General features: G+C 39.0%; 1 protein-coding gene across 1 annotated transcript in view; it reads right to left on the minus strand.

Annotated features, from left to right (window-relative positions):
• The window catches only part of BRSK2 (BR serine/threonine kinase 2), a gene marked incomplete at both ends in the record, with an annotated part of 331,243 nt that extends 306,888 nt beyond the window's left edge, over positions 1 to 24,355 (minus strand). Inside the window, one exon of the mRNA XM_082485191.1 lies at positions 24,262 to 24,355. Within this exon, the coding sequence (XP_082341317.1) occupies positions 24,262 to 24,355 (94 nt within the window). The remainder of the gene's footprint in view (positions 1 to 24,261) is intronic.
• Between the last annotated feature and the right edge of the window lie 666 nt (positions 24,356 to 25,021).

Here is a 25,021-nt window from a genome sequence, read left to right on the forward strand (position 1 = left end):
CAGACTGTCATAATGTAGGCAAGAGCAGGAATTGTTCTCACATATGACACTGAATCTCTGGGGGACCTTGTATTAGTGAATGACTGGCATGGGACAGCTCTGCTTCAGGACCTTTTTTCATTTTACAACATATAATACTGGGCCAATGCAAATAGCAAGGCTTGCACGAGAGCCACCTCCAGTAGTGGGACACCACTACTGGAAGCAGAGACTTCTCACTACCACAGGGAACTTCCTGTTGACCAAAAAGAATTGAAATCAAACTACATAACACTAACACCAAACCCAGCAGCGAATGAAGTGTTCTGATAATGTTTTAGATGGTCCCCTTATCCTCACTAAGGAAGAAAAAGGAATAGCAAAATTCTGAAGGTCTTCCCAATTCATGGCTTCAGCAAGTCCTAGGGGCAGAACCAGTAGATCCAACATGACATGCAGGAAAGGTTTCATTAATAATGGCTACACTTAGATGCAACCCTTGCAGAAAAATAAATAAAATCAGTTTGGGGTGCTCCTTTAATACTACTTTTCCTGAGCTCATTTGCTGTATATAGCCCTAAAACTGCCCTCCTGTTTCTACTTCACCAGCCACCTATCAGGCTCCTGTATGGCACCCCAGAGAAGCTGGGAGCCATTCTCTAGAAGCAACAGCCTTTTCAGCCCTTGCAAAGTCCGGAAGCATAACTCTGACACATAATGAAGAGCTATATTTCAATGCAGTGACTACAAGAGATTGACTCCTTTGATAAGGAGTTTGCATTGGTGGGAACTCATTCCAAAGTTGAAGCGTGATCAGGACAAAGATTACAGTTATCTTCCAGTGCTGCACTGTGAAGAAGTCATATCACAATCTCATCATAAGTGAATGCACCATTTGAAATACAAAGCCCTTTAGATCTTGTTTTTCCAACCTTAAATCTCTAGATACAAAACAGTACTCCAGAGCATTTGCATGTAATCCAGTTGTTGCTGTTCTCCACTGCTAAATCTAAATCATAATCCTCAGTTCTGATGACACAACCATCCCCGCTCCATAACTGATTGTGACATCAGCACAAATGAGCATGACCTGTTTTAGTAAGCTGGCGAAAAAGCTTTTTGGAAACTGAAATGCAATTTTCACTTGGCTGCCCATCTAGCACCATAAACAAAAGTTAATATAAAAAGGTAACTTACTAGTTACTATAGTTCTGGTAAACTAAGTTTCAGTTTAACTAGAATAGCTTAAGACATAAATGATTTACTGAGTCCAGTTTGTTTGCAAGGTTCAGAACTGGCTTCATACCAGACTTCTTGCATTTTTTTTCCATATACTAACCATGACTGAGTCAAGTACCAGCATAGCCTGTAGACTGTTCGAAGCAGCATATACAAACAGCTATTTCCTTTCAGCAAAATTTTTCCTTATTTTCTAGAAAGATACATCCATTTTTAGTTTCTTCCTAAACATGACAAGGGGATAAAGAGGTTGCACGAGTCTCAGACACAGCACTTCTTGGGTTTGTGCTGTTTCACCAGAGTGTTTAACTCATGGTGACATGCAGGATAGGAGAAGACTTTCTGATACGCAAGGTCATTACCAAACCACAAATACTATTATCGAGAGCCTTGAAGTCCCTAAAATTTTATGTCAGAAGGCATCTGTCACTAGTTAATAGGAGCTCTGGATTGTCATTTAAAGGTCCTGTTTCTTTCCTCCCTCTCTGCAATTTCACAAAGATTAAAAAATAAAGACTAATAAAATAAATGAAAGCAACATACACAATACCCATGGTAGGCAGTCGGTAAACAGACTAAGCCATGCCTTACATAGATCCTGAAGCCAGCACTTTTGGAAGAGTGGGGAGCAAAACAAATGGGAGAGAAAGGGAGGTTGCTCATTAAATAATTATGGGGTTTAATCTAAATTGCTAACTAAAAGAGTGACTGCGTGTTTAGCAGATGCTACTGTGTAATACTAAATCCACCAAGATACCAGCATGTTCCTCTTTTTCTCCCTGCCCTACTTCATAAAGCAGGACTTCCATGATCAGACAAGCATCCACTGAACAGCTGGGCACAGTTTGACAATTTTACAGCGATCAGTGATCACTGAACCCATCAAGTTCTCTTCCCAAACCAGAAGCACCAAAATAATAATAATAAGCTTGCAGGGATGAAAAAAATTCTTCCATCTGTTCACATTTTTACACCCTTTATACCGCAGTTGTTTTTTTTTTTATTTTGGTTATTTTTGGAAAGTAGGAAGAAGAATCATCTTCATAGCTTTATATTTTCCCCCTCATTTGAGGGATATGGAGGAAAGATATTTTATTTGGTTTGTCAATTTGTTGATATTTTTGGTGACCAACAGAAAGGCAAATCAGACATCAGCAAATCCTGTTATGTATTATGATATGCTATACTTCAAAAAATTCCCTAGCTTTCACAGAACAGTGAATCTGCAACTCTCAAAGTAATTTGCATAAGGAACATTGTAAAAGTTACAGGTGACAAAACTGAAGTGTCAATAAACAAGACTCAAAATCAGAGATAACTAAAGAAATCAAACCTTCTAAGCTTGAGTTCAGCCATTTGCTCACCTACCTAGAAATTTTTTCATGAAACACCAAAGAAGAAACAGATTTTCCTTTTAATAAAAGCAAAGGGGTAGATCGGCGTAAATCGCCACTTCTTCAAAATTCCACTTAATGTTTTAGGCTCTGGGGGAACCTTTAAGGACTTGCTTTGAAAAAAAAGCTATGTTACAAATAGAAGGAGCAACAGCAAAAAAAAAAACCCACAAATATCCCAACACCTGGATACACTAGTTGTGACCTTTTCAATCTCAAGATAACTCAAGTATCCAGCAGATTGCTACTTCTGTATTTCTGCTATGGTGGTACTAGGATGAATCACCAGAACTATAGATCGTGATACATCAGGTTTGTGGTACACATTCTAGATATGTCATCAATACTTAATTCAGTTCTGAAGGGGTTAATAGGAAAAGTTGATGCTTTATACTGCCCTAGGAAATACACAGTACATCCATGATTAATGTGACAGCATGCATCAGTTCATAAAGGGTGAAATTTACCCTTGCACAGTAGGCTAGCACAAGACCAATGTATTACCCAAGTCCCACTTAAGCACTTAAAACAGTGAAACATGAAAACTCAGACAGCATGACTGTAAATGAAATTCAGTGTTGAGAAATGCATAATAGAAAGAATAACGTGAACTAGTAATATACATTTCTGACTCCCAAGTTACCTGGAGTCATTCAAGAAAAGACTTACCGTTATTTTGGTCAGCATAATAAAAATACCAACTCAATGTGCAGAGGTAATCAAAAGTGACAACAAACTGTTGAACAATGAAGTAGAAAATTATACTCGAGAATGAGATAATGCCAATGTATAAATCCATGATACATCCTCAGTTGGAATACTGACCTCAAAAATGCACAGCAGAAATAAGTAATGTTAAGAGACAAGCAGCAAAAACGATAAGTGCATGAGGATCTTAGTGAGGTAGAACAAAAACATACAGATTGCCAGTTTTGAAGACCTGAGTAAAAAGACACATACTAAATAATGTTAGACAAACACAGGATGATGAAAGGTATAAGGATGACATATCAAGAATGCCCCCTTTTCTTAATACCAGGATGTGTGCTATCGCGATAAAGTAAAAGGGAACAAAGTTTTAAATGGAGAAGGAAGCAAAGGAGAAAAGGATTTTGATGCTCCTTTTCATTCATTTGGGGTTTTGTACAATACACAATCACATATATCTAAAATACAGATGGATATTGGGAACAGATTCATATCCCTGTATCAGAATAAAAGACAACAAATAGATCAGCGTTGACACATTCAGATAGAAGGCAATTACTAACCAATAGATACTGGGGGCAACAAAAATAATCCTACTATTGGTGATTCTGAAGGCAGCTTCTGCAACATTTCTAAAACTGTCCACTGAACCACATCTACTACACCATAGTGTCACAAGAGAAAACACTGGTCCGATACAAAAAAAGCTGTTTTATCACAATGTTCCTGCTGTGCCCATCAAGAACCAAGCTGGCTAAAACTGATGGCAGCGTAGAGATGAGACAACCAAGATACTTCCAAATTAGCAAATTCAGTCATCAGCCTGACTCACCACAGCAGTCTGGAGCCCTCCTTCTTGCCTGGCTAGTAACTGCATCGTAGACATACTCAAAGTTGAACTAGGCTGATGTTTGGGCTTGATTGTGCCAAATGGCATGAGATCCCAGACAACATTCAAAACTGATCTAAAAGACAGGCCCTTTTACAGTGAAGTACCTTTCGCATCTTACTCAGCTGTGAAGTAAGCATGTGGTTGTGTTCAGTTCTAGAACAAAACACACTTTTCCTACAAGCATTCTCCTGAAATTCAAAGATGTTTAGACCTCAGATTTAAAACTTTACCTGTAACTAACAGTATCTCTGTTTAACTGTGCATGTTTCACCTACGTGGTTGTTTATCAATGAGTATTAATGCAGAATTAACAACTTCCAGGCCTTTTAATGAAAAGGAAAGGAAGTACAAAAATTATAAAGTCTGATGTGGAGCAAGCTAAGTACTGGGAAGCAACCAACTGAGTAAACATCAAATGAAGGATTATCCTTATTTTCTCAAGGATTTAATTCCAACAAGGAACTGAACTAGTGACCTCCCCTTTCTTACCACCTCCTGCTGCCAACAGTCAGATAAAATAAACCTAGTCATACAGATTATCAAGATCTCGAGAGAGAAAAAAGTCATTTCTGGACTAGAGGTCAAGCATAAAAATTTTAAGCCCAAAGGTCAATTTTCTAAGAGAATTGTAAGTACTTGTGGATAGCTGAGAGCAGAGGCAATATCCAAGCTGTGCCTATTATATCAACATAGAAATACAGTTACTATAAATTCAGAGATCATTTACTTACAGAAAGTAAAGAAAAAGGAAAAGATTACAGAAAAGCTTTTTCAAAGAGAAACAAATACACGCCTCTGTAGAAAGGGTATGATATCTAAAACTTTAGGTACCAAAACCTTTCATTAAGAGTGTGGTTTTATATTTCTCTCAAGTAGCAGTGCTTGAAAGGAGAGAATCCAACATCTAGACCCTTACCCAAATTTTAAATTTATAGTCTCTGCCTTTATATAGAAGGTCCAATCCATAACCAGGATAAGTCATTCCAGCAGCATGGAGTCCAAGGCTCTTAAGCAAATAGCATCAGTTGAGGATCTAGCCCATAGGCACAGAACCTGACCTTTCTTTCAGTTACACCGAATAAAATAAAATAAATCAACTCCAATTAAGGTGATGGGATACAAATTCAGATTATTTCTGGAGTAATGCATGGTTAAATTGTGTTTTCTGTGCAGCAGTGTAAATCTAAAGTAAGACTCAATAGCCTCAGAACCATCATGCCATTTTTACAACAGCATAAGCAAAGCACCAATTTGCCTGTGGAGAAAGGCAGACTCTGGGCTTCTTCAAGATCTCACATATCCCACTTTTACAGCCTGTCATCACACTAAATACTCTTCAGTTTTTCGTAATGGTGAGTGAGTTTACAGTCCATCACACTCCATGGTGCTGAGCTTGCAAAGCAGCATGGATCAAGATCTTTCCATTCCCTTTGATATCCAAGTCTAGATTGCTCCAGCTTGTTTTTCAATAGAGCGTTGTGGTTTTGGTTTGGTTTTTTTGTTTGGTTTTTTGTTTTGTTTTGTTTTTTTGTTTGTTTTGTTTGTTTGTTTGTTTTTTCAAATGCTACAGTTCAATTTTACAATGCTGCTGGCAAGGCTGGGAATTAAGCTAAATCCAGCAGGGAAAGTTGCCACAGGGAAAGAGTGAAAAAATCAAAGGGTAAGCAATAAGATGATCCTATGCCACTGACTTGTCAAATACCGAAGAATAAAGGTTTGATACAGCATCAGAGGAATAAGAAAACAAAAAAATGTTACTTCCGATATTGTCAATAGTTGCTACTATGAAAGTCAGAGATGTGGTTTTTTGGAAACACAAAACTGGAAGCAAAAAATGCTGCTGTGTATGTATTGCTTCTAAGTCACCCACTTACATTTCAATTACTAAATGCTTCTCTTCAGCAGTATATGTCATTTTAAATAAGCATCACAGTTGACAGTAAGAGAATGCATCAAAGGTTTTTTTGGTACATCTCATAATCAAATCATATTTTACTAATATTTCTATCTATACCCTTTAATGCTTATGGTCTAGTCTTTGCTGAAGTTGTTTAGTCTACATGTAATTCAGGAGCAGCAACTACAAAATATTCTCACTTAAAAAGCTTTTTGGCAGCACACATTTACTGACAGTATGGTGACTCTTACATGGACGTATGGAAGACAATAAGGTCCGTAATAGGACATTATACTGCTCTGCTGTGTCGAACTGCTGTAAATCCAAAGAAATGTCAAAGAATCATTGAAACTGCAACAGGAAAAGAAAAAAAAAAAGTGTACCAAGAAGAAAAATCTGACCCATCATTATGGGAGAATTTTCGTGTAAAACACAATCTCTGAACAAAAGACACATGGTACAAATTTGATGACCAGGGAGAAGTTTAGACTGTCATGTCAAACAGCCTGTTATAATGAGGAGAAACCCAGAACTCCAGGACAGCAATGTGTCGGTTTAAAACCGATATTTAAATGTTTTGCATACCGGCTCACATTACACAACTTCCAAAGTGTGGTGAAATAGCACATCTATGCAACTTCACAGCAGGACAAACATTAGGATGGCAAAAATTGCAAAGGTCACATTACCAAAACAGATCTTAAGAACACCTTCCCCCCACCCTTCCTTTCTTCCTGGGATTAACTTTACTCCCGAATTCTCTAGCTCCTCCCCCCGAGCAGCACAGGGGGATGGGGGTTGCAGTCAGTTCATAACACGTTGTCTCTGCCTCCCTCAGCGGGAGGACTCCTCACACTCTTCCCCTTCTCCAGCGTGGGAGGGGAAACAGTCCTCCACAAACTTCGCCAATGTAAGCCCTTCCCATGGGCTGCAGCTCTTCACAAACTGCTGCAGTGGGCATCCCTTCCACAGGGTGCAGTCCTTCAGGAGAAAACTGCTCCAGTGTGGGTCTCCCATGGGGTCACAAGTCTTGCGCCAGCAAACCTGCTCCAGCGTGGGCGCCTCCCTCCACGGGTCCACAGGTCCTGCCAGGAGCCGGCTCCAACGCAGGCTGCCCACAGGGTCACAGCCTCCTTCGGATGCATCCAGATGCTCTGGCATGGGGTCCTCCACAGGCTGCAGGTGGATACCTGCTCCATTGGTACCCTCCATGGGCTGCAGGGGCACAGCCTGCCTCACTGTGGTCTTCATGGGCATGCATCATGGGCTGCAGGAAAATCTCTGCTCCTCCTCCCCAGCCTTCGTGTCTGCAGAGTTGTTTTCTCTCAAATATTCTCACTCCTCACTCTCTGGCTGCAGTTGCCCAGTTTTCCCCCCCCCCCACTTCTTCTGCCCCTGTGGGCGCTACCACCATCGCTGATGGGCTCGGTCTCAGCCAGCGGCTGGTCTGTCTTGGAGCCGGCTGGCATTGGCTCTATGGGACACAGAGGAATCTTCTAGCAGCTTCTCAGAGAAGCCACTCCTGTAGCTCCCCCCCCCACCCCCCCGTACCAAAACATGGTCACCCAAACCCAATACACAGTGACTCACCAGTTTCTACACAGACAGGGCAAATCCAGTATTTTAAAAAAGTGATTTCCCTTGTCCTGGCTTTTGCATTGTTATAATTTTTACGGGTATAGTTTAAAAGTTTGTAACACCCTCCACTGAATGGCAGAAAACTGTTTGGCTTAGGCCTCTCAGAGCCAATTTGACAAGCATTTAGGAAAAAGCATACAAAGGGCCCAAGGTCTTTCTTTTTTAATTTTCTGGGTTTTTCTGTTTGGCTTTTTTGTTTTGTTTTGGTTTTGTTTTTAAACACCATGCCTGAGCAGGCAACAATCCATTTTGAATCTGCCTCCACAAAATGACCAGCAACCTACTGCAGCATGTGTTACAGTGTTGTGTGTTGTAAATCATAAACCAGAATCTGAATACGCAAAAATAAAATAATGTTTTGGAGACTGTGGGTTACTAGTGATACCTTGACCTCTACTACAATTCTCCATTTTTTTAATGTTTAAAAAAAAAAATAGATCTAAGGCGACAAAGCTCTGAATCTTTAACATCTAGAGATGCCAAATTCCCGCTTAGTTAATTTTATTTTTATGCCAACATGTCTCCACTCAGTTCAGTAGATTTACTCCCAAATTTATTTCTTTACAATTAAGAGCAGGAAAATCTCAACTAAGCTTTCACTTTCAAGATCAGTGACTGGGTAACCGGGCTGGGGGGTGGGAAATTTTCTTCTTTCTAGCTTTCCTCTTTCATTTTACTTCCTTTTCACCTTACGTTGACTGCAAGAATTAAAAGTCAGAAGTTGACACTATCCCTTTAATATATAAGCTACATGCATGGAGAGTGCTTTGCATGGGACCAGACTCTGACCTCAAATTGTGCAAGTGATACACGCACTAGGCTGGACAGCCTTCCTAATTGAGGCAAACCTGCCAAAGAGTCAAGACTTACACCCCCAAAAGTATCATGGATGAAACGATACTTTTGCATCATATATCTTAGCTGGCATAAATGTCTCTTGATAATAATTGTTAGCAATCGCAGCACAAGTGACCTAAAGCATTATCCAGGCCACAAGTTTGCATTATCTGCTGTCCACAGTATGAAGTCCAACCCACTACTGGGAGGGGCTCATACACTACAACCACTGTCTGTCATTTAAAGTAATAGAAAGTATTATGATACAGGAATAAATTCTACTTATCAATCCCATTAGTGAGGAAAAAAACAAAGATAAACCTAGTCAGTAACTTTTATTTCATTTGACAGACACACAGTACGTTTCAAACATCAACGCATCCTAGTTAAAAATCAGTGCATTTTAAAACAACTATTTTTAACTGAAATTATTTGCCCTAAAATCTGAAACTGCAGAAATTATTACTTCTGTGCATCTTTAGTTATGTAAAAGCTTGCTGCTTTTATTTTTTTTTCTGCACCTTCTCTGTTGTTTTCTGTTTTTGTTTTTTTTTTTTTGTTTGTTTTTTTGTTTTTTTTTTTTTAATACAACTTCAGGCTTCAATCATAACAAAATTTTATGTCTTCCCACAAAGACAGAATATTTATGCAGTAACATAGTTGCAGATACAGCGTGATTTTGACATTTACTGTAGTCCTGGAAAGGGAACAGCCAAATGCATCCCTGGCACAGCTTTAATAATTTCATAAAAACATTTGCACATAACTGTGGCGTATCATCTCAAAAATAGTAAGGAGTAATATTTTATTTCATCTACTTTCTGAACTCCCATTTTTACCTCCCAGGACATAACTTAATACTACAAAATAGGTCTTAAGTGGGACTCAAGTGATAGCTAAATCTCATACCAAGCAAACGGGTAAATTTCACTCCTAGGGCACTGATGAGAAGATTCTCCTTCCCCATTAGCCGAGATATTTTTTCCAGGCACTAACCTGCAATAACTATCATTAATGCCCATATAACAGACTAGTAAGGCCAGCCCTTTAAAAAAAAATCTTTGATATTTCAATTTTCAAGTTCACCAGCAGCCTCCTCAGAAATGCCTGCATTCCTAACAATTCAGCCAGTCTTTAGAATAACCCATTAGCCTCACCACCCACTTCACACCGACCTATACCCTTTACAGTTCTGGAAGCTGAAAATCACTGAAATAGCATTTGGTAAATATCATTTCACCAAATAAGACTGTTGGTATTATCAATTGGGTGCATTTATTAACCTTGCTTTGCCTTTTACATTCCACTTCCAAATTTAAGTGGGGGTGGTGATGAGGTGAGGATTGGAAAGGAAAAGAGAGGAGATTTGGAACTATATGGCAGCTTAATTTGAGGCATTTTTAAAGGCTCAGAATATCAGGCTGTCAGAATATCCAAAGATGACTTTAAAAAAAAAAAAGGAAGAAAAAAAACCCACACCACCAGAGGGCTGCTGCCTGCAGGAAAATGAAACTGCTGCATTTTAACACTGCAGTGTAATTCTACCAGCTCCACAGGAGCATAAATAAAAGTGACCAAGTTATAAATCTTGTTTTCAGTAGAACACACAGCATCATACAAACATAGTTTTACTCAGTGACATTTTGTTTGAGAGATCAGGGACAAATATCCCTAAGGAAACAAGCAACAAAAGTCAGCATAGCCACAAATTTTCAAAATGGGAACATCAAAGCAATTTTTTTATTTTATTAGATAGTTAAAACAACTTTAGTTTTAAATTGCAGCCACAGAGATTTCAGCATTTACGTATCAATACTACAATGGAAGACAAATACAGCATGAAAAGGTAACATCACCTGGACAGATCATGCTGTATGGTCTAGTCTATCCTCAGAAGATGAAAATCTACAGAGGTACATTAAAAAATGAAGTTAGCAAAAATGAACACTAGCATATAAATAAACAAATAAACAAATAAACATACTATTTAGGCCTAGTGATTTTTATCCCAGGCCTTTCCATGCTGCTTTTTATTTCTGAAAAAGCTATCAGTACTAGCTGGCTAATCCTGTCAGTCCCAAAAGGGAAGTCAAGCATTCTCTTAGTATTACAGCAGGGCATCATGAAAAAAACCCAACAACAAAAAACAAAAACAAAGAGATGAATTAACTTGCCAAAGGCTCCACCCCAAGTCAATGGCTGAGCCGGTTAGGACCAATGAAGACTACATAGTTATTGTTTCTGAATACTTTGCCTTATAACTGCACAATGACATGAACAGAGCCTGTTTTGTACATGTCTCTACTACTCTTCCTCCAAGAAATGACACAGCTAGGACTCTGTAGCATTTCAGAGAGCATAAGAGTACAAACAGGGACCCAATCCTTTGAGAAGTTGAGTACCTTTAATCCAATGGGCCTTGAGTAAGGAATAATCTTTCACAACAGAATTAGAACTCTACAGCATCAAGCACAAGGTTGGTATTTTGCGTATACAAAAAACCCAACCCTGAAATACATATATAATAATACATACACAAAGCATACAGTGCATTATGTATATAAATACTCAACTTATCCCCGTGTGACATACCACATTGATTTGTAGCTGGTGCAGGGTTTATCAAGAGAGCAAAACAAAGGCACAACTGGTACAAGTAAATAGTCGGGTAAAGATGCGGAAGACTGGACTTCTACACAGGGCAAGGTTCTTAGGTGTTCTGGTACACTTCTCCAACCCTCACACAGCCTGCACTGCCCTATTTTCACTGCTGCTTGTGCCAGGATATAACAACATTACCCATCAGTGGTAGAGCTCCACCTCTGATGGCAAGGTAGACATACCCTTTGATTAAGATCCTTTGCCTTGCCATGTTTTCAATTCCCACTGTTTCAATGAGGAGAAAAAGACTATGACACACAGATCTGTCCCCTCTGGTGGACTCTTCAGAAATTTGCAGTAGAGAAGTAGACACTTGAATAGCAAATATGGTAAGTTGGCTATTCTAATCAATCTTTTTATAAATTCTTGAGAAGCAGTCCACAGACCACCTGGTTCTGTAAAGCCACAGGCAGTAAACCACTAAGAATAAATAAGCATTGGTGGAGCTAAAGAGGCTCTCGGCTGTAACTCATCTGATTCAACGGAGATAGGAGTAATGGTGATGACAGCATTACAACATAGATCCAGAAACCATGCCTATTTTTGCAGCATTTCTTCTGAGCAGGAAGAGGCACCTGGTAACACAATGGCAACTGTCTCAATCATGCTAGTAGTCTGGCTGTTGCTTTCCCTAGCAAAGACGCAGTAATGATAAAGGTAAGGACGTTTTCTAAATCCCGAAGCTTAATGCAAACTGGTTGGGTGATTTCAGTATATATGTGTGGAATACTAGAGAAGAATTACTGCTAAGAGTATTAGAAGATCTGCTTCCTTTAATTTGTCTGTTAGCTGAGCAGACAGACTTCTGCTTTAAGGATGAAAGATAGTAATTTGTAAAATGCTGGGCCTGTATTTTCAGTTTGAATTGAATTCACTTACAGTATCATTCCACTTTGTGCTCTAATTTGCTTGAATATTCACTGCAGAGGAGATACATTCCTAGGCTGCTCTTAACTAGAACACTGCCAGAAGTCTGCCTCTGCTGCCATCAATGAGAAGCTTACTCATGGGTCAAACTCCCCTCTCGTATAAACTTGAGCAAGGCCTTGAAGTCACTTGGACTGCATATATGTAACTGAGTGCTGAATTTGACTAAGTAATGTCTTCAGTGCAATCAGGAAACAACCAGAAGCAAGAGATGTGATTTCACAAATATGAGCAATGAAATAAACCACAGATCCAGAAGAAAAGCCGCACGGGACAAAACCCAGAAACATCAGGACAGATCTTTCTTTGTTGTCGATGATTACTAATTTTAATCAAAGTTTAATGATTTATATGGGTGGGAAATTTGCAAAAAAGTGTAGATTTAACTAGTTTCAAAAGCTAATGAAAAACTTTTTAAGGCTGGTGCTCGCAAAGTATAAAGAATCTTAAAAGCTATGCTACTCATAGCCATGTCTTTTCAACAAAAGAAGTGCCTGCGTTTAATAGGACTATAGCGCTTGTGTCATTGCCAAGTTCTAATATAATACTTGGCTTTGTCTTTGGTGACGATTTTTGTAGAGACAGGCATTACAAACACACAAACAGCTCTCAGTCTTCCTCTCAGCTTTCTGCAGGAAAGGACTACTTCAAATACTGCTACTGTACCAAAATGGATACATGGAGGAAATACAGAGAGGGCTCCCTTCTTTCCCATACTCCCCAGTCACTAAGCTCAGCTTGCAAACAGAGAGGACTAAGTTCTAGCCTCCATCCTCCCTGCTTTGCACTGCTCCAGCAGCAGAAAGTAGGCAAGAATCCAGCCTGTCAAACTGGCTGGTGATCACCCCAGCATTAGGTAATCACAATGTGGTTTAGCACCACTTTTTCCTCCTAACTTTGGTGTGAGAGTCTTAATCAAGGTGAGGGCAATACCTGAAGAGTAGCTGTATTCCAGCAATCCAAATCTGCCATAGAAGCATCTCATGGTCTTCAAAACCAAATACAGATTAGAGAAGCTATGCTGTTTAGGACAGCTTTGCTTTAGCCTGATTTCTTAAGGAAACAAAATTTAAATGTCTGTAATTCCCCCATTACACCAGAATAGATTAGCAAGTTTCAACCAAGTCTGACAAAGCAAGGGAAGTCTCTAAGATTATACAAGTTTCATGGAAAGTGCTGAATGTCTGGGGAAAAAAAGAGATTCAAACTATTGTCCCCACAATGGAAAGAGTAATCATTATTTAATCTTTAATGTGTGCCAAGGGAAAGAAAAAAGATGGACAGGCAGCAGAGATGGCTCCAAATGAGCCACAAACACTGTCTTCACCTAGCCCAAGAGACAAGGGACATCTAGAGATACCAGGAGGAGGAAGGCAATATAGGGTACGAAAAATGGAGAAAACAAGAGTTGTTTAGTTTCACAGTTCACTGAACAAGTTATGGTTTAGTTGCACAGGACAACAGAGAATAGCAGAGGTTGGAAGTGATCTCTGGAGATCATAGAATTGTAGAATGGTTTAGGTTGGAAGGGACCTTAAAGGTCATCTAGTTCCAAACCCCCTGCCCTGGGCAAGGCCACCTCCCACTAGACCAGGTTGCTCAAAGCTCCATCCAACCTGGCCTTGAACACTTCCAATGGTGGGGTATCCACAACTTCTCCAAGCAATTTGTTCCAGTGCCTTACAACCCTCACAGTGAAAAATTTCTCCCTAATATCTATTCTAAATCTACCATCTTCCAGTTTGAAGCCATCGTCTAGTTCAACACCCTTGGTCAAAGCAGTCAACTAGAGCAGGCTGCTCAAGGCTGTATCTCATTTGTTTTTGAATATATCCAAGGATGGAGATGTCCCAACATCTCTAGGCAACCTGTGCCAGTTCAACTCACCCTCACAGTGGAGAAGCTTCTATACACACACAAAGGCCTAACAAAGATCAGTGCCTTATCATGAAAAGGATTATATGCAGATAATGTAACACAAATTATCTTTCCTCTCAGTTCACAACCTAGGCAAGACACCAGAAGTGTGGAAGACAAAACATACATAAGAGAACATAATTCTCCAAGGACACACAGGTCATCAGTGTTAATTTCCCAAAGACAATGCATCTGTGTAAGAAGCAGGAGAAAACCCTAGGAGTACCTTATTTTTCAGCCTACAATGACCATAGAATTAAAAAAAATAATAATATATACACACACACCCCCCTCTAACAATAATATACGCTTATTTAGAGATAGGCTGTTTTCTTGCTTAGAGAATTTCTACCAGCTCTTCTAGCAGTAACCATCAACCTATTTAAATAGGGCTGAAAAGATTAAGGGCTCAGTCTTGGAACTGTAATATCCCCAGAAGTTTTCTGAGAATACCCTCCTAAAGCCTTCATTAATTTGCAGTAGGAGATTGCAGCTGTAGAAAGAACCAAATACCTGTTGGCATCTTCTAGATTAGGATGCCAATCCTTGAACCAGCTTCCAGTTTGAAGAGGCAAGGTAACCTCAAAGTTTAAAACCAAAACAAAACACTCCCCCCCACACACACAAAAAAAACAAAAAAACAAACAAAAAAAAAACACCACCAAAACAAAAAATAGATGACCGGAACTTCAAAAGGAAAACCATAGATCAATCCTGTACCTGCTGACAGCACACCATCTCAATGTGACAGCCAAGCTACCCGTCATTTACAACCTGAAAATAAGATGAGAACTTTGGAATAGAATACTGGGAGAGATGAAGAGATTTGAGTAAGGTAAAAATTTAAGAGTCAAATCCATTTCTTAATCTTAGGGACAGGTCACAATTATTAAAAGATATTCACTGAATGAAACTTACCCAGGGCAAACGGCTGGCACGATGAGTAGCCCAACCCTCAGTTGGCAAACAGTCAGCAAGACATGAGAAATTTTTAAACATCCCACACAGTGTATTTCATACCACAAGGATTTGAAATTTGAAGTCTTCTTTTTCTACTTAAACTCGTGGTTTAATTTAAATTAGTACAGTAAGATTACAAAACAGTAATCTTAGCAAAGTCTTGTGCTAGCTTAGCTCAAACTTTTTCAGAGCAGGATATTGTTAACTTTAAAAGTAAAATTTAAAAAAAGGAAATCATACTTCACCAGCTCACATTTATCTGCAAATATGTTATTTCTGGTTCCTCTTCCTCATAAATTATATTACCATAGGGCAGATAAGCCAACATTATGAACCTGGGATATGGTGTACCTCACCCTGGACCAAAGCAACAAAACAATCACTTTTCCAAGAATACTTGTGTAGAAATGTAGTGTCTATATTGCTACCCACACATAAAATAATAAAGGAGTGAAAAAAGATAAAGAGCCAAGCAATTCCATCAACATTCCCTGCTGGGTCAGTATGAAGGCCTGGTATGTTCTCATCTGCAGCTGAAGGACTGCTGTTCAGCTTTTGGCACGCTGAAACCTTACAGGTCTAAGAGTAGGCTTTAGACAGACAGTAGAAAATTAACACATTTTTGGTCCAGACCAGTTTGTTTCTCCCAGAAACCAGCTCCTCCATTATTTTTGTTCCAGTCAACAGTGCTTTTAATAACTAAATGACAGGGGCAGTCAACTTATGGCCCATAAGGCTGAACACGAAGAGGAATTACACTGCAAAAACAGAGCTTGTTAGTACGTATGTAACAGAGACATTATTAAAAAAAATATATATTATCACACTGATTTTTTTTTTCTCCCACAATAAGCATATACTGCAAAAGATAGCAAATCAAAATTGCAAGAGCCTCAGGATATAAAGAGAATATGTTGTTTTTTAAGTAAAAGCAGGCAGCCAGAAGAGCGCTTACTAAATGGATGCCTGAAAACAGTCTTCCTTTTTTTTTTTTTTTTTTTTTTTTAAAGTTTATCATTTCACTGGAAATATTATCATGCCTAAATTCCCACATAATGTTGGAACACTACAACAAAAAAGAAAAAAAAGAAGAGAGTACTTGCACACCCTAAGCCACTTGATGCTGTTTTCTCTCACCAATTCTCCCCTGCACCCTGCATTAACCCATTTACTATCAGTTATGTTGCAAATCTTGGTGTAAAGCTTTTACCAGCAATAACCTCCTTTTGCCAGTAACTGCCAAGTTATCTACTTTTTTCCAATCTCGTTAATTATGAAATCACTGACTATCAATGGGTGGATGTTAGATAAGAAACTGAAGAGCAGCCTGTTATCAGTGGTAAGCTACACAAGGAATGGTCCCTTTCAGTCTAACCTCACCCCTTCCACCAACCCAAATTAAAAAGGTTTATTTGAACAAGAAATTAAAAAATATTTCCTTTCCTCTTAAGTATGCAATAATCTTTCTTCAAGGAAGCCAGAGTAGGAATAGCAAAAGTCTAAAAGGCAGAAACTGCCTGGCACAGCTATGAGGTGCAAAACACTTAGCTCAGCCATCAGAACTTCATGAAAGAGTTATTCAGGGCAGCTTTAGGGCTACTTTAATTTATGTCAGTTGACAATGATCTCTGTGGCCTTCAGGAAATAATAAAATAATTTTCTCCAAATAAAACTGAAAGAGCTGACAACTTAAGATAAGTATTCTATTCTACCCACTCCAGCACCGAGTAACTACCCATCAGCTACCTGAACCAGCCTGAAGGTTACTCAACACTATTATGAAGGCAACAGTACCATCTGCAAAAGAATGTACCTAGATTTGTTTATATTTAAACACGATCATTTACCTTCTTTGTCCATATTGCTCTTTATCCTCAATCTCACCACACACTTCCATTTATTATCCTTTAAAAACCGTATCCCAAGGTCATTGCAAAAGAAACAATATATTCCTGTTCATACAGTCCACAGGACAGCAGCGATCTCACAGGCATCTCTGCCACACATGACGCATTCAAGAAAAAAAGTGCTTGCAGCTACATCAATAGTGAGTAATACACTTTTATGAAAGGAACCAACACAATTTCCTCTGTTTCACCTAAATTCCATTTAAATGCAATTTTCAAAAGCTATGAAGCAATGAAAAAATATCTTCTGGGTAGACTTTTTGCATAGTTTTTACCAGAATGTTATCAGTAATATTTCTAGTCTGTAAACAGAATTAAAGGAATTAATTAAAATGTTTTATCCCTATTCAAAATTAAATGTAGAATAGGTCAAATGGAACTGCATGAACATTTGTGCACCTTTTAAAAAAGCTTTCTGGAAAACTTCACATCTTTCAGGCAAGGGTGCTCACGGGAATCGTGTCCAAACTGTCCAGGAAAACAAAATTTTCGGTTTGCACTTGCAAACATTTATGTTGGAGGTGTTCAGACAACTATCCAAGTAGAATATAATACTCTTATACAACATATGCAACAAACTACATTCAAGAGTACAATTCAAATCTTTGAATATTGATTAACTGCAACCAATCCATAAGTGAGGTAAAGAGAGTTGGGGAAAGGAGATAAAAAGTTGTTTGCCAGAAAATCCAAAACAAGGAAGGACTTAAAGGAAATCTCTCTGCACTTACAGACACTGCAGATGAAGATGGTTCAAGTTCATTAAGAACACTACTTATAACAAATTATTCATGTTACTTTACAGATCAGTACGGATGTTTTGTAGAAAAAACAGTAGTTCACGCATGAACTGAAAATGAAACAATCTCCTCATATTCTGTAAGCAGAACAAACAACATTATTGACTAGGATTGCTAAACATCTTGGGTTTGTTTAAAACAAAACCAGAAGATTTCTTTGGGGAATTTATTAATAGAACAACCCACGACAAACGAAAAAATTCCACCCTTACCTATTTAACTTGACTATCTTCCTACTGAAGTCAGCTCAACTTAAAAACCTGACTGACTTCACAAGGGCAACTTACAGTATCTCAGGATTTGAAGAGGAGCACTCCTTGAGCATTCTCTGTGTCTCTGCCTTTACCTTCGTGGAAATCTATATCCAGGCTTCCATCTCTTCTTATTTTGACTGTTCTCCTTTGTACATAATATGCGCCTCATGCAACGTCTCTTACTTCAGAAGGCATTACTTCCAAATTTCTCATTTCCTTTCAAATTGCTTCTGAAAGCTGGAATTCTTTCACCACCTACATTTGTTCTATATTACCTACCTACTAATTTTGAGGCAGATATCAACACTTGTTATCATCATTGCAATTACTGTCTAAAGTGTACAATATTAAAGACTTCCCAAAATATAACGTATGGAGTAAATTTATGGTATACTTAAAAATATTGCAATGTTGGAGAACCCAAAACATACACTGGCTGTGCCACTCAATTTACAAAAGGAATTGGAAGAACCCACTTAAAATGCTGCATTCGCTCTTCTCATGGAGTCACAGGTTTTCTTGAGATCAGAAAGAATTCCTCTCAAGAGCTAAATTCTATTGAGAAGCTTTTTTATTTCTCCAACCTCTCTCATGATTCTAATGCAGTCCTTCCCAAAATGACATCAGAGCGGTGACAGAAAGTATAAAAGTGCTTGAGCAGCGCAAGAACTCTGTTCGTGAAATCACTGCTTCTCTAGTTCCTGCTGCTGTCTGAAACATAGGCATATAAATAGTCATACAGTCCTACTCATTTGATGGTATCTAAATTTTAACAACTCTTGGGTGAGAAAGCTTACTGTGCTTTACAAAGAAAAACAGTCATTCAGAGCCTGCTCCTGTTTCAACAAGTTCATAATAATTTTGCTACTGATATTGGGGGAAAAGACTAATGGTGTGCCTCTGCAAAGTTTGTGGAAGGATGGAAGCTAAAAATCATTTTCACTGTAGTTAGCAAACAGGACTGTGCTTAAAAAGAGAAAAAAAATAGAGAGTGAAAGTCATAAAAGGGACATCTGAACTTTGTCGTTCAGACACGCAGCATGGTAAAACTAGTTTATTTCAGTTAGTAATGCAGGCAAACAGTACTTTGGAACAATCAGATCAAAGGTATATAAATTTAAGAAAGACCAAATCATTACTGGAAAATCCATTAAGCCACTGGGGCATAACCTTTCTTGGCAAAATTTAATTCTTAAGAACTCTACTGCCCACAGTATTGCTTCCAATATTTTATTTCTGTGATTACTAATTTACCGCTTAAGTCTTCACAGACTATCATGACGAAGGGTATGGATTCACTGTTTTGAAAGAAACTTTTTTTAAGGAAAGTAAAATATACATATGAAAACATGAATAGAATATATAATCGTTTGTTGTTTGTTTAAAAAGGCCATGGGGGGAAACACAATGATTTACACCTCTATAACAATATATTCATCTAGACAGCTAAATGGAATAATGCTGTACTCTTTAGATTCTCTTAGATCCAACACACTGGGTCAGAAAAAAGAAATACAGCAGTATGAATGAAAAGGATATACTTTGTTTAGCCTACTTACCGAAGTAAACCAGGCCTCTGAAATCACATTGCCTACCAAACACTCCTCGAATAGATCTGAAGCTTTCAACTTCAACCAAATTTGACAGAGCAAATAAAAAAATTAACAAATTTCAGTTTCTGCCGGTGTCATGGAAACAGGTGGTTAAGGCTGTAAAAAACATCCTGTTTAATCCCCCACTGAGTAACAGGCTATTACATTTGCTAAGACCCAAATTTACTGATTTCTGTTCTTACATAACTCAATAGCATACTGCTGAACATCTCACTGATGGCTCATATATAATTAACATATTATAGACCAAAATAGCTGTAAGTTATATGGTATACAATGCAGAAAAGGGACCCCCTACACTATTTGTGAAGTTCCAAGTGCCATGAGTTTCAAGCAGGATTCTTTGTATTGCATATCTGCAGAACTGGACTTAAAAGAGAAAGAAAGGAACAAGACAAAATGAATCAGTAATATTAAATTTTTCATCAAGTTTATCTCAAAGTGAATAGAGCCAACGTCTTATTGCTTGCAGATAAGGCAGCGTTTTGGAAATTTCAACTGGACATTGAACTGATGCCACAGCAAACAATGATGCTGAAGCCTGACTGTCAAATGAAAACACACGAAAACCCTCTGAAACACTGAAGCCCTTCACAAGAAATACTTCAGTTCCTCATCTTTGCACTCAATAAATATTCACTATAGTCAATCTGAATTACTCTTAAGAGTTCCAAGGGTGGAATAGGGGTTAATGAGGCCAAAAGAAACATGCGAACAAAGATTTTGTGGGATTTAAAAAAAAAAAAAAATAAAGGCAAGGAATATGCAATAAGCTGATTTCGCACTGAATTAGTGGCAAATAGAGAAAATCCTCTATTTAATCTAAAACAGTGTTTCATGATCAGGTATGACTGGGGTTTCCTCAAGGCACACTGTTTCCACATGTCTTACTGTAACGTGACACACACCCTTTGCTCATTACTGTTAATTACAATGAAAACCTCCTATAATTAACTTTAGAAGAATGTATCAATGAAACTTACATAAACCAACCTTTCCCCATACACCCGTATATACAGTAATGATCCTTTACACTGACAGTTATATAAAATAATTTTTGGAGTACAATAATTAAAATTATGCTGCTTCTTGTATTCTTGCAAAATCAAACAGATTTCATGAGCTATTCCTCCAGCTGCAGTAAACAAGGCATGCTCTGAATTCAACCTATTACAAAAGCAAACCATCTTACTACAGTACTCAAATTATACATTAAATTCATATGCTACTTTATTAAAAATAATTTTCCTTAGTTCCTCTATCATTCCCACTACCAGCAAAGAGCTAAGCACAGACATTTTTCAGCAGTGCCCTGTGTAGCCCTTTTCCAACTTCTCCGACTAAGAGGCCCTAATCCTCTCTTTATGGCATCAGTCACCCTCAGCAAGCTTGACGCACCAGCACAGAAGGCCGCTCAGGACAAGTTTTGCATACCCAATTTTGAATTCTAATCAACACTTTCATCAACGGTTGTTACCCACCAATTTGAACTGAAGGCTTTTCCCTGTCAGTTTTGCCCACCCACAGCCAGATGTCACCAGGTTCCACCAATGTCACAGATATGCAACTGGACCCGTTTGCTGTGACCAGCAGGCTGCTGGTGGTAAACGCTTTTTTTTTCAGCTATTAAGGTGGCAATCAGTGAGAAACTAACAGAGACAGCACCATTGAGAGCTCTACTTACTATTAAGTTCTCCCTCCATGGCACCTTTTCTAAGTCTGCCCTGAACTATGAGCCCACACTCCTTCCCAAATCTCCCTTCTTTCACCTGCTTTTACTGAGATCAAAAGTAATTAATACATTTGTATAATATTAATGTATCTGTGAGCAAAGCTAGACCTGCCTATCTGAAATAACTTTACAGAGTCAAGATTTTTTTTATGCAAAATAGAAAATGATGGGTATGAAGATGACTGCAAAATGGATAGGACTTTGCAACACAACTTACACTTTCTTTCCATTCATCATTACATTTTGTCAGATTTTACTTCTCACTCTTCGCCATTCCCTTAGAAAAAAAAAATAATATTCCAAGCCATTACCTCCTAATCTTCCTACAAAGACAAGCGCTAAAGGAATGATTACAACCACTATTTTCTTCAGCCATATGCCACTGCAACCCAAATTCAAAGTTGCACACCATGATAACATAGTATGGTAAATCAGGCCCTCATACTGCGCTTGCTGTCCTCTCCTTAAAATGCTGCAGGTTGCCTGCTTACCCTCCAAAACAAGCAGGATGAGGACTAGCTACGTACCACACACTGTTCATGCCATTCTGCATGCTCCCAAATGTGATTAGCACAGAAAATGCGAGAAGACCAGAAGGCATCTTTCCATATTTTGTCATGTACATTTAATACCGAGTTAGGTTTCACCTCAGTGCATTATTCTGTTAATCAAGGGCGGGTATAGCAAGGAAGACATATACTGACATCAGCTACTTTCAAGATTTCTCTTCCTCTTCCCCCCACCTCCAGCTTCTATGACACCACATATTGTGCATTTTACGTGCATTCATGTGTGCAAACAGCAGAGACTTATCTATAAAGATCAGTTATATGGTAAAACTGCAAAAGGAAACTTTCACCCTTGTCCAGCTGGTTGAATAACTGCAGAGGCCAACAGCAGCAAGCCTCTAAATACATCCTCTTCTTCTCCCTCCTCCCCCACATTTCTAATCACTTAGGAGGAAGATAGGAAGATTAGCAGAGAGGAAAAAAATAACCAAAGCTGCAGATAACCCTTTAGGACCACAACGTTAGGCTATGAGACATGGAGCAAAAGGTTAATACAGCTGTATTTTCAGGAATCTCAGCCACAATTGTATTTAAAGGGGAGGGAGCAGTGCTGAGAAGGTGGGAGAGAGAAAAAAGGAAATGGTGATGAAGGCAAAAATTAATTTGTCATGTACAGCTGGCTCTTTGATCACCTGGAGCATCCAGAAAAGGATTACCAGCAGAACAAGGCAGCTTTATTACCAATACACTGCAATTTTTTGGTATTTTCAGTATCATAATCCGAACAGATATTAGTAAGCAGATATTAGTATACAGCTGCAGAAGTAAGGGCTTATTGAGCTATGCAAAGAATAAAGGTGGTAACCAAAAGTGTGACAGAGAGCTACCTTTAGCAGCTGATACACTGAAGAGATTTGGAAAAAATGAAATATAAATAAAAGTCACTTTCACTAGAAGACAATGTCATCTTCATCCATGTCTCTGAACGGTTGCTATGGGGTTGTGAAGAGGAGGGGAAGGATGGGGGGGAGGGGGGGGGAGTTATAATCAATCATCTCAGAAGAGCATTGCTTCTTACAGAGAAAGATCTGGATTTTGACTGTGTCCCTAAGAAAATTGCGGACTGCAGAGCTGCTGCCACGCAGGGCAGCGAGGAAGCAGGCAGAGCAGAGGCAGCAGCTGGGGATGGAAACGCCTATTAAATCCTTTAGACAACAGATGGGCAAAGCTCGGCTGGGTTATAAAAAAAAAAAAAATTACACCACAATGCATCATGTTTTATTGTCCCACCATAATGAACAACACTTAACACCCACATGCCCAAATAAGCCCCCCTATAGCTGATCTTCCCCTTTCTCTAAATTATAATCTTGAGTTTCAATCCACTTTTGGGGGGGCTCCCAACCCAATGAATTTGACAGATCCCATTGCTTATTGCACCTGTTACAAAAAAAAAATTAAATAAGGAAAACATTTGGGCTTCTTTTTAAGGGTTTTTCTTCCAATTAATGCTCCCCTGCCCTTGAAGTGAATGTGCTATCCAAGCAAGCAAGTCCAGATCTTGAACGCATTTAGGGGATCTAATTATGTCACGTAAGGCAGAAGCACCTGCTCTCTAATTCCCTCCACTCGGTTTCCTCTTTTTAATATTTCTTACCATTGTTCCATTCAGGAAAATCTGCTGGGGGCGAGTTTCATAAACAAGCTTTAAGAAAAATAATTAAATAACATCCCCTCCCCCTCCCAATCCCTCCTACAAAAACACAGCATAACCAGAATGAATTCTGCTACCGATCCTCTATTTTTCTTTTATTTCAGACCCTACCCACAAAAACCACCAGCCCATCCATCCATATTTGCTAAATACCCACAGCAGTCAGTGCCACAGACATACTGTACATATTTCCACCCCCCCAACTGCACCTTAAGGACTACACCCTTTTCAATCATGATGTCATGAAATACTGCTGGTGACTCCCCCACTACCACCACCACCACCTCCTCGGTACTACAGGCTGTGAACCTTTTATTTCAATATAATTTGATTAAAAAGAAAATGCTCCTAAGTAGGGCAGCGAAGAAATTGATGTGAAAATTCACCACCAGCATACCATCTATTTTTTCCTCTGCATGCACTCTGGCTGTCATCAGAACAACACCCATTAGCAGGAGTAATGAACATAAAGCATCCTGGGTTTTTCTTTCTTTTTTTTTAAAAGGAAGAAGAGGAAGAATTAAAATGAAAACTAAACATAAAGGTAAAAATCGCCTGTGAATGTTATCTTCACTAAAACAGCAAATAGGAAAACCTGAACCCTCAAATATCCCATCCCCAACACCTCACTGGCTGTTACAGCACCTTCCCCCTAGCGCCAGTGCTGCTGCAAAAGAACCAACCTGTCTGTCCTTTGCCTAGGGTTTTCTCCAAACGATAGGGTCCAACATATTGTGCATGTTGAGCTCCGCTGCCTTCTTTCCCTGTTGATGTCATTTCTACCTGGATCTGTAATTCTGCAATGTGTATGTGCTGATGAGCTGGAATTTCTCTCTCTGCAGGTTCTTTAAATTCCCACTTCGCAGCTGTGCAAGCAAAGCACTCTTTCTCTTTGCTTTAGTCCACTTGGTTGCAGATTTTTCTCTTCCTCCTCTTTCTTTCTCTCTCTCTCCCGTGCGTGTTTTTTCGCTGGGTCTGCCTGGGACGCTGATGGACGAAGGAGTTATTTTAATGTTCAAAGAGGGGGATCTACGATCCAAGCCCGAGGAGCATGATGCTGGTAATCTGAGCTCCGCACGCCTTGTTCTCTCCAGGAGCTGTTCAAGGGAGAGCCACAGCTAGTGCAGCGGAAGAGCTGGGGGCCGCAGCCGTGATTGACATTAAAAGCAGCCAATCCCCTCGTCTCCCACCTCCTTCTCCCCTCCTCCTTCCACTACCTTTTCTTTTCCATCAGCAGCAGTTACTGCCTCAGCCTGCTACAGAGCATCATGAGCAATGGCAACAGCAAACACCTAAGTTTATCAGTCTATTGATAAGGCACAATTAAATATAGCTTGATGTGTATAATATTTTAAGACCCAAACACGTTGAATCATACTCCCTATGCAGCTGTACTTCAGGGTATTAAAGAAAGGCTGAGATTGTGGCAGGAAATAGGAAAGG

Source organism: Vanellus vanellus (assembly GCF_965231255.1).
Source record: "Vanellus vanellus genome assembly, chromosome: 6".
Lineage (NCBI taxonomy): Eukaryota > Metazoa > Chordata > Aves > Charadriiformes > Charadriidae > Vanellus > Vanellus vanellus.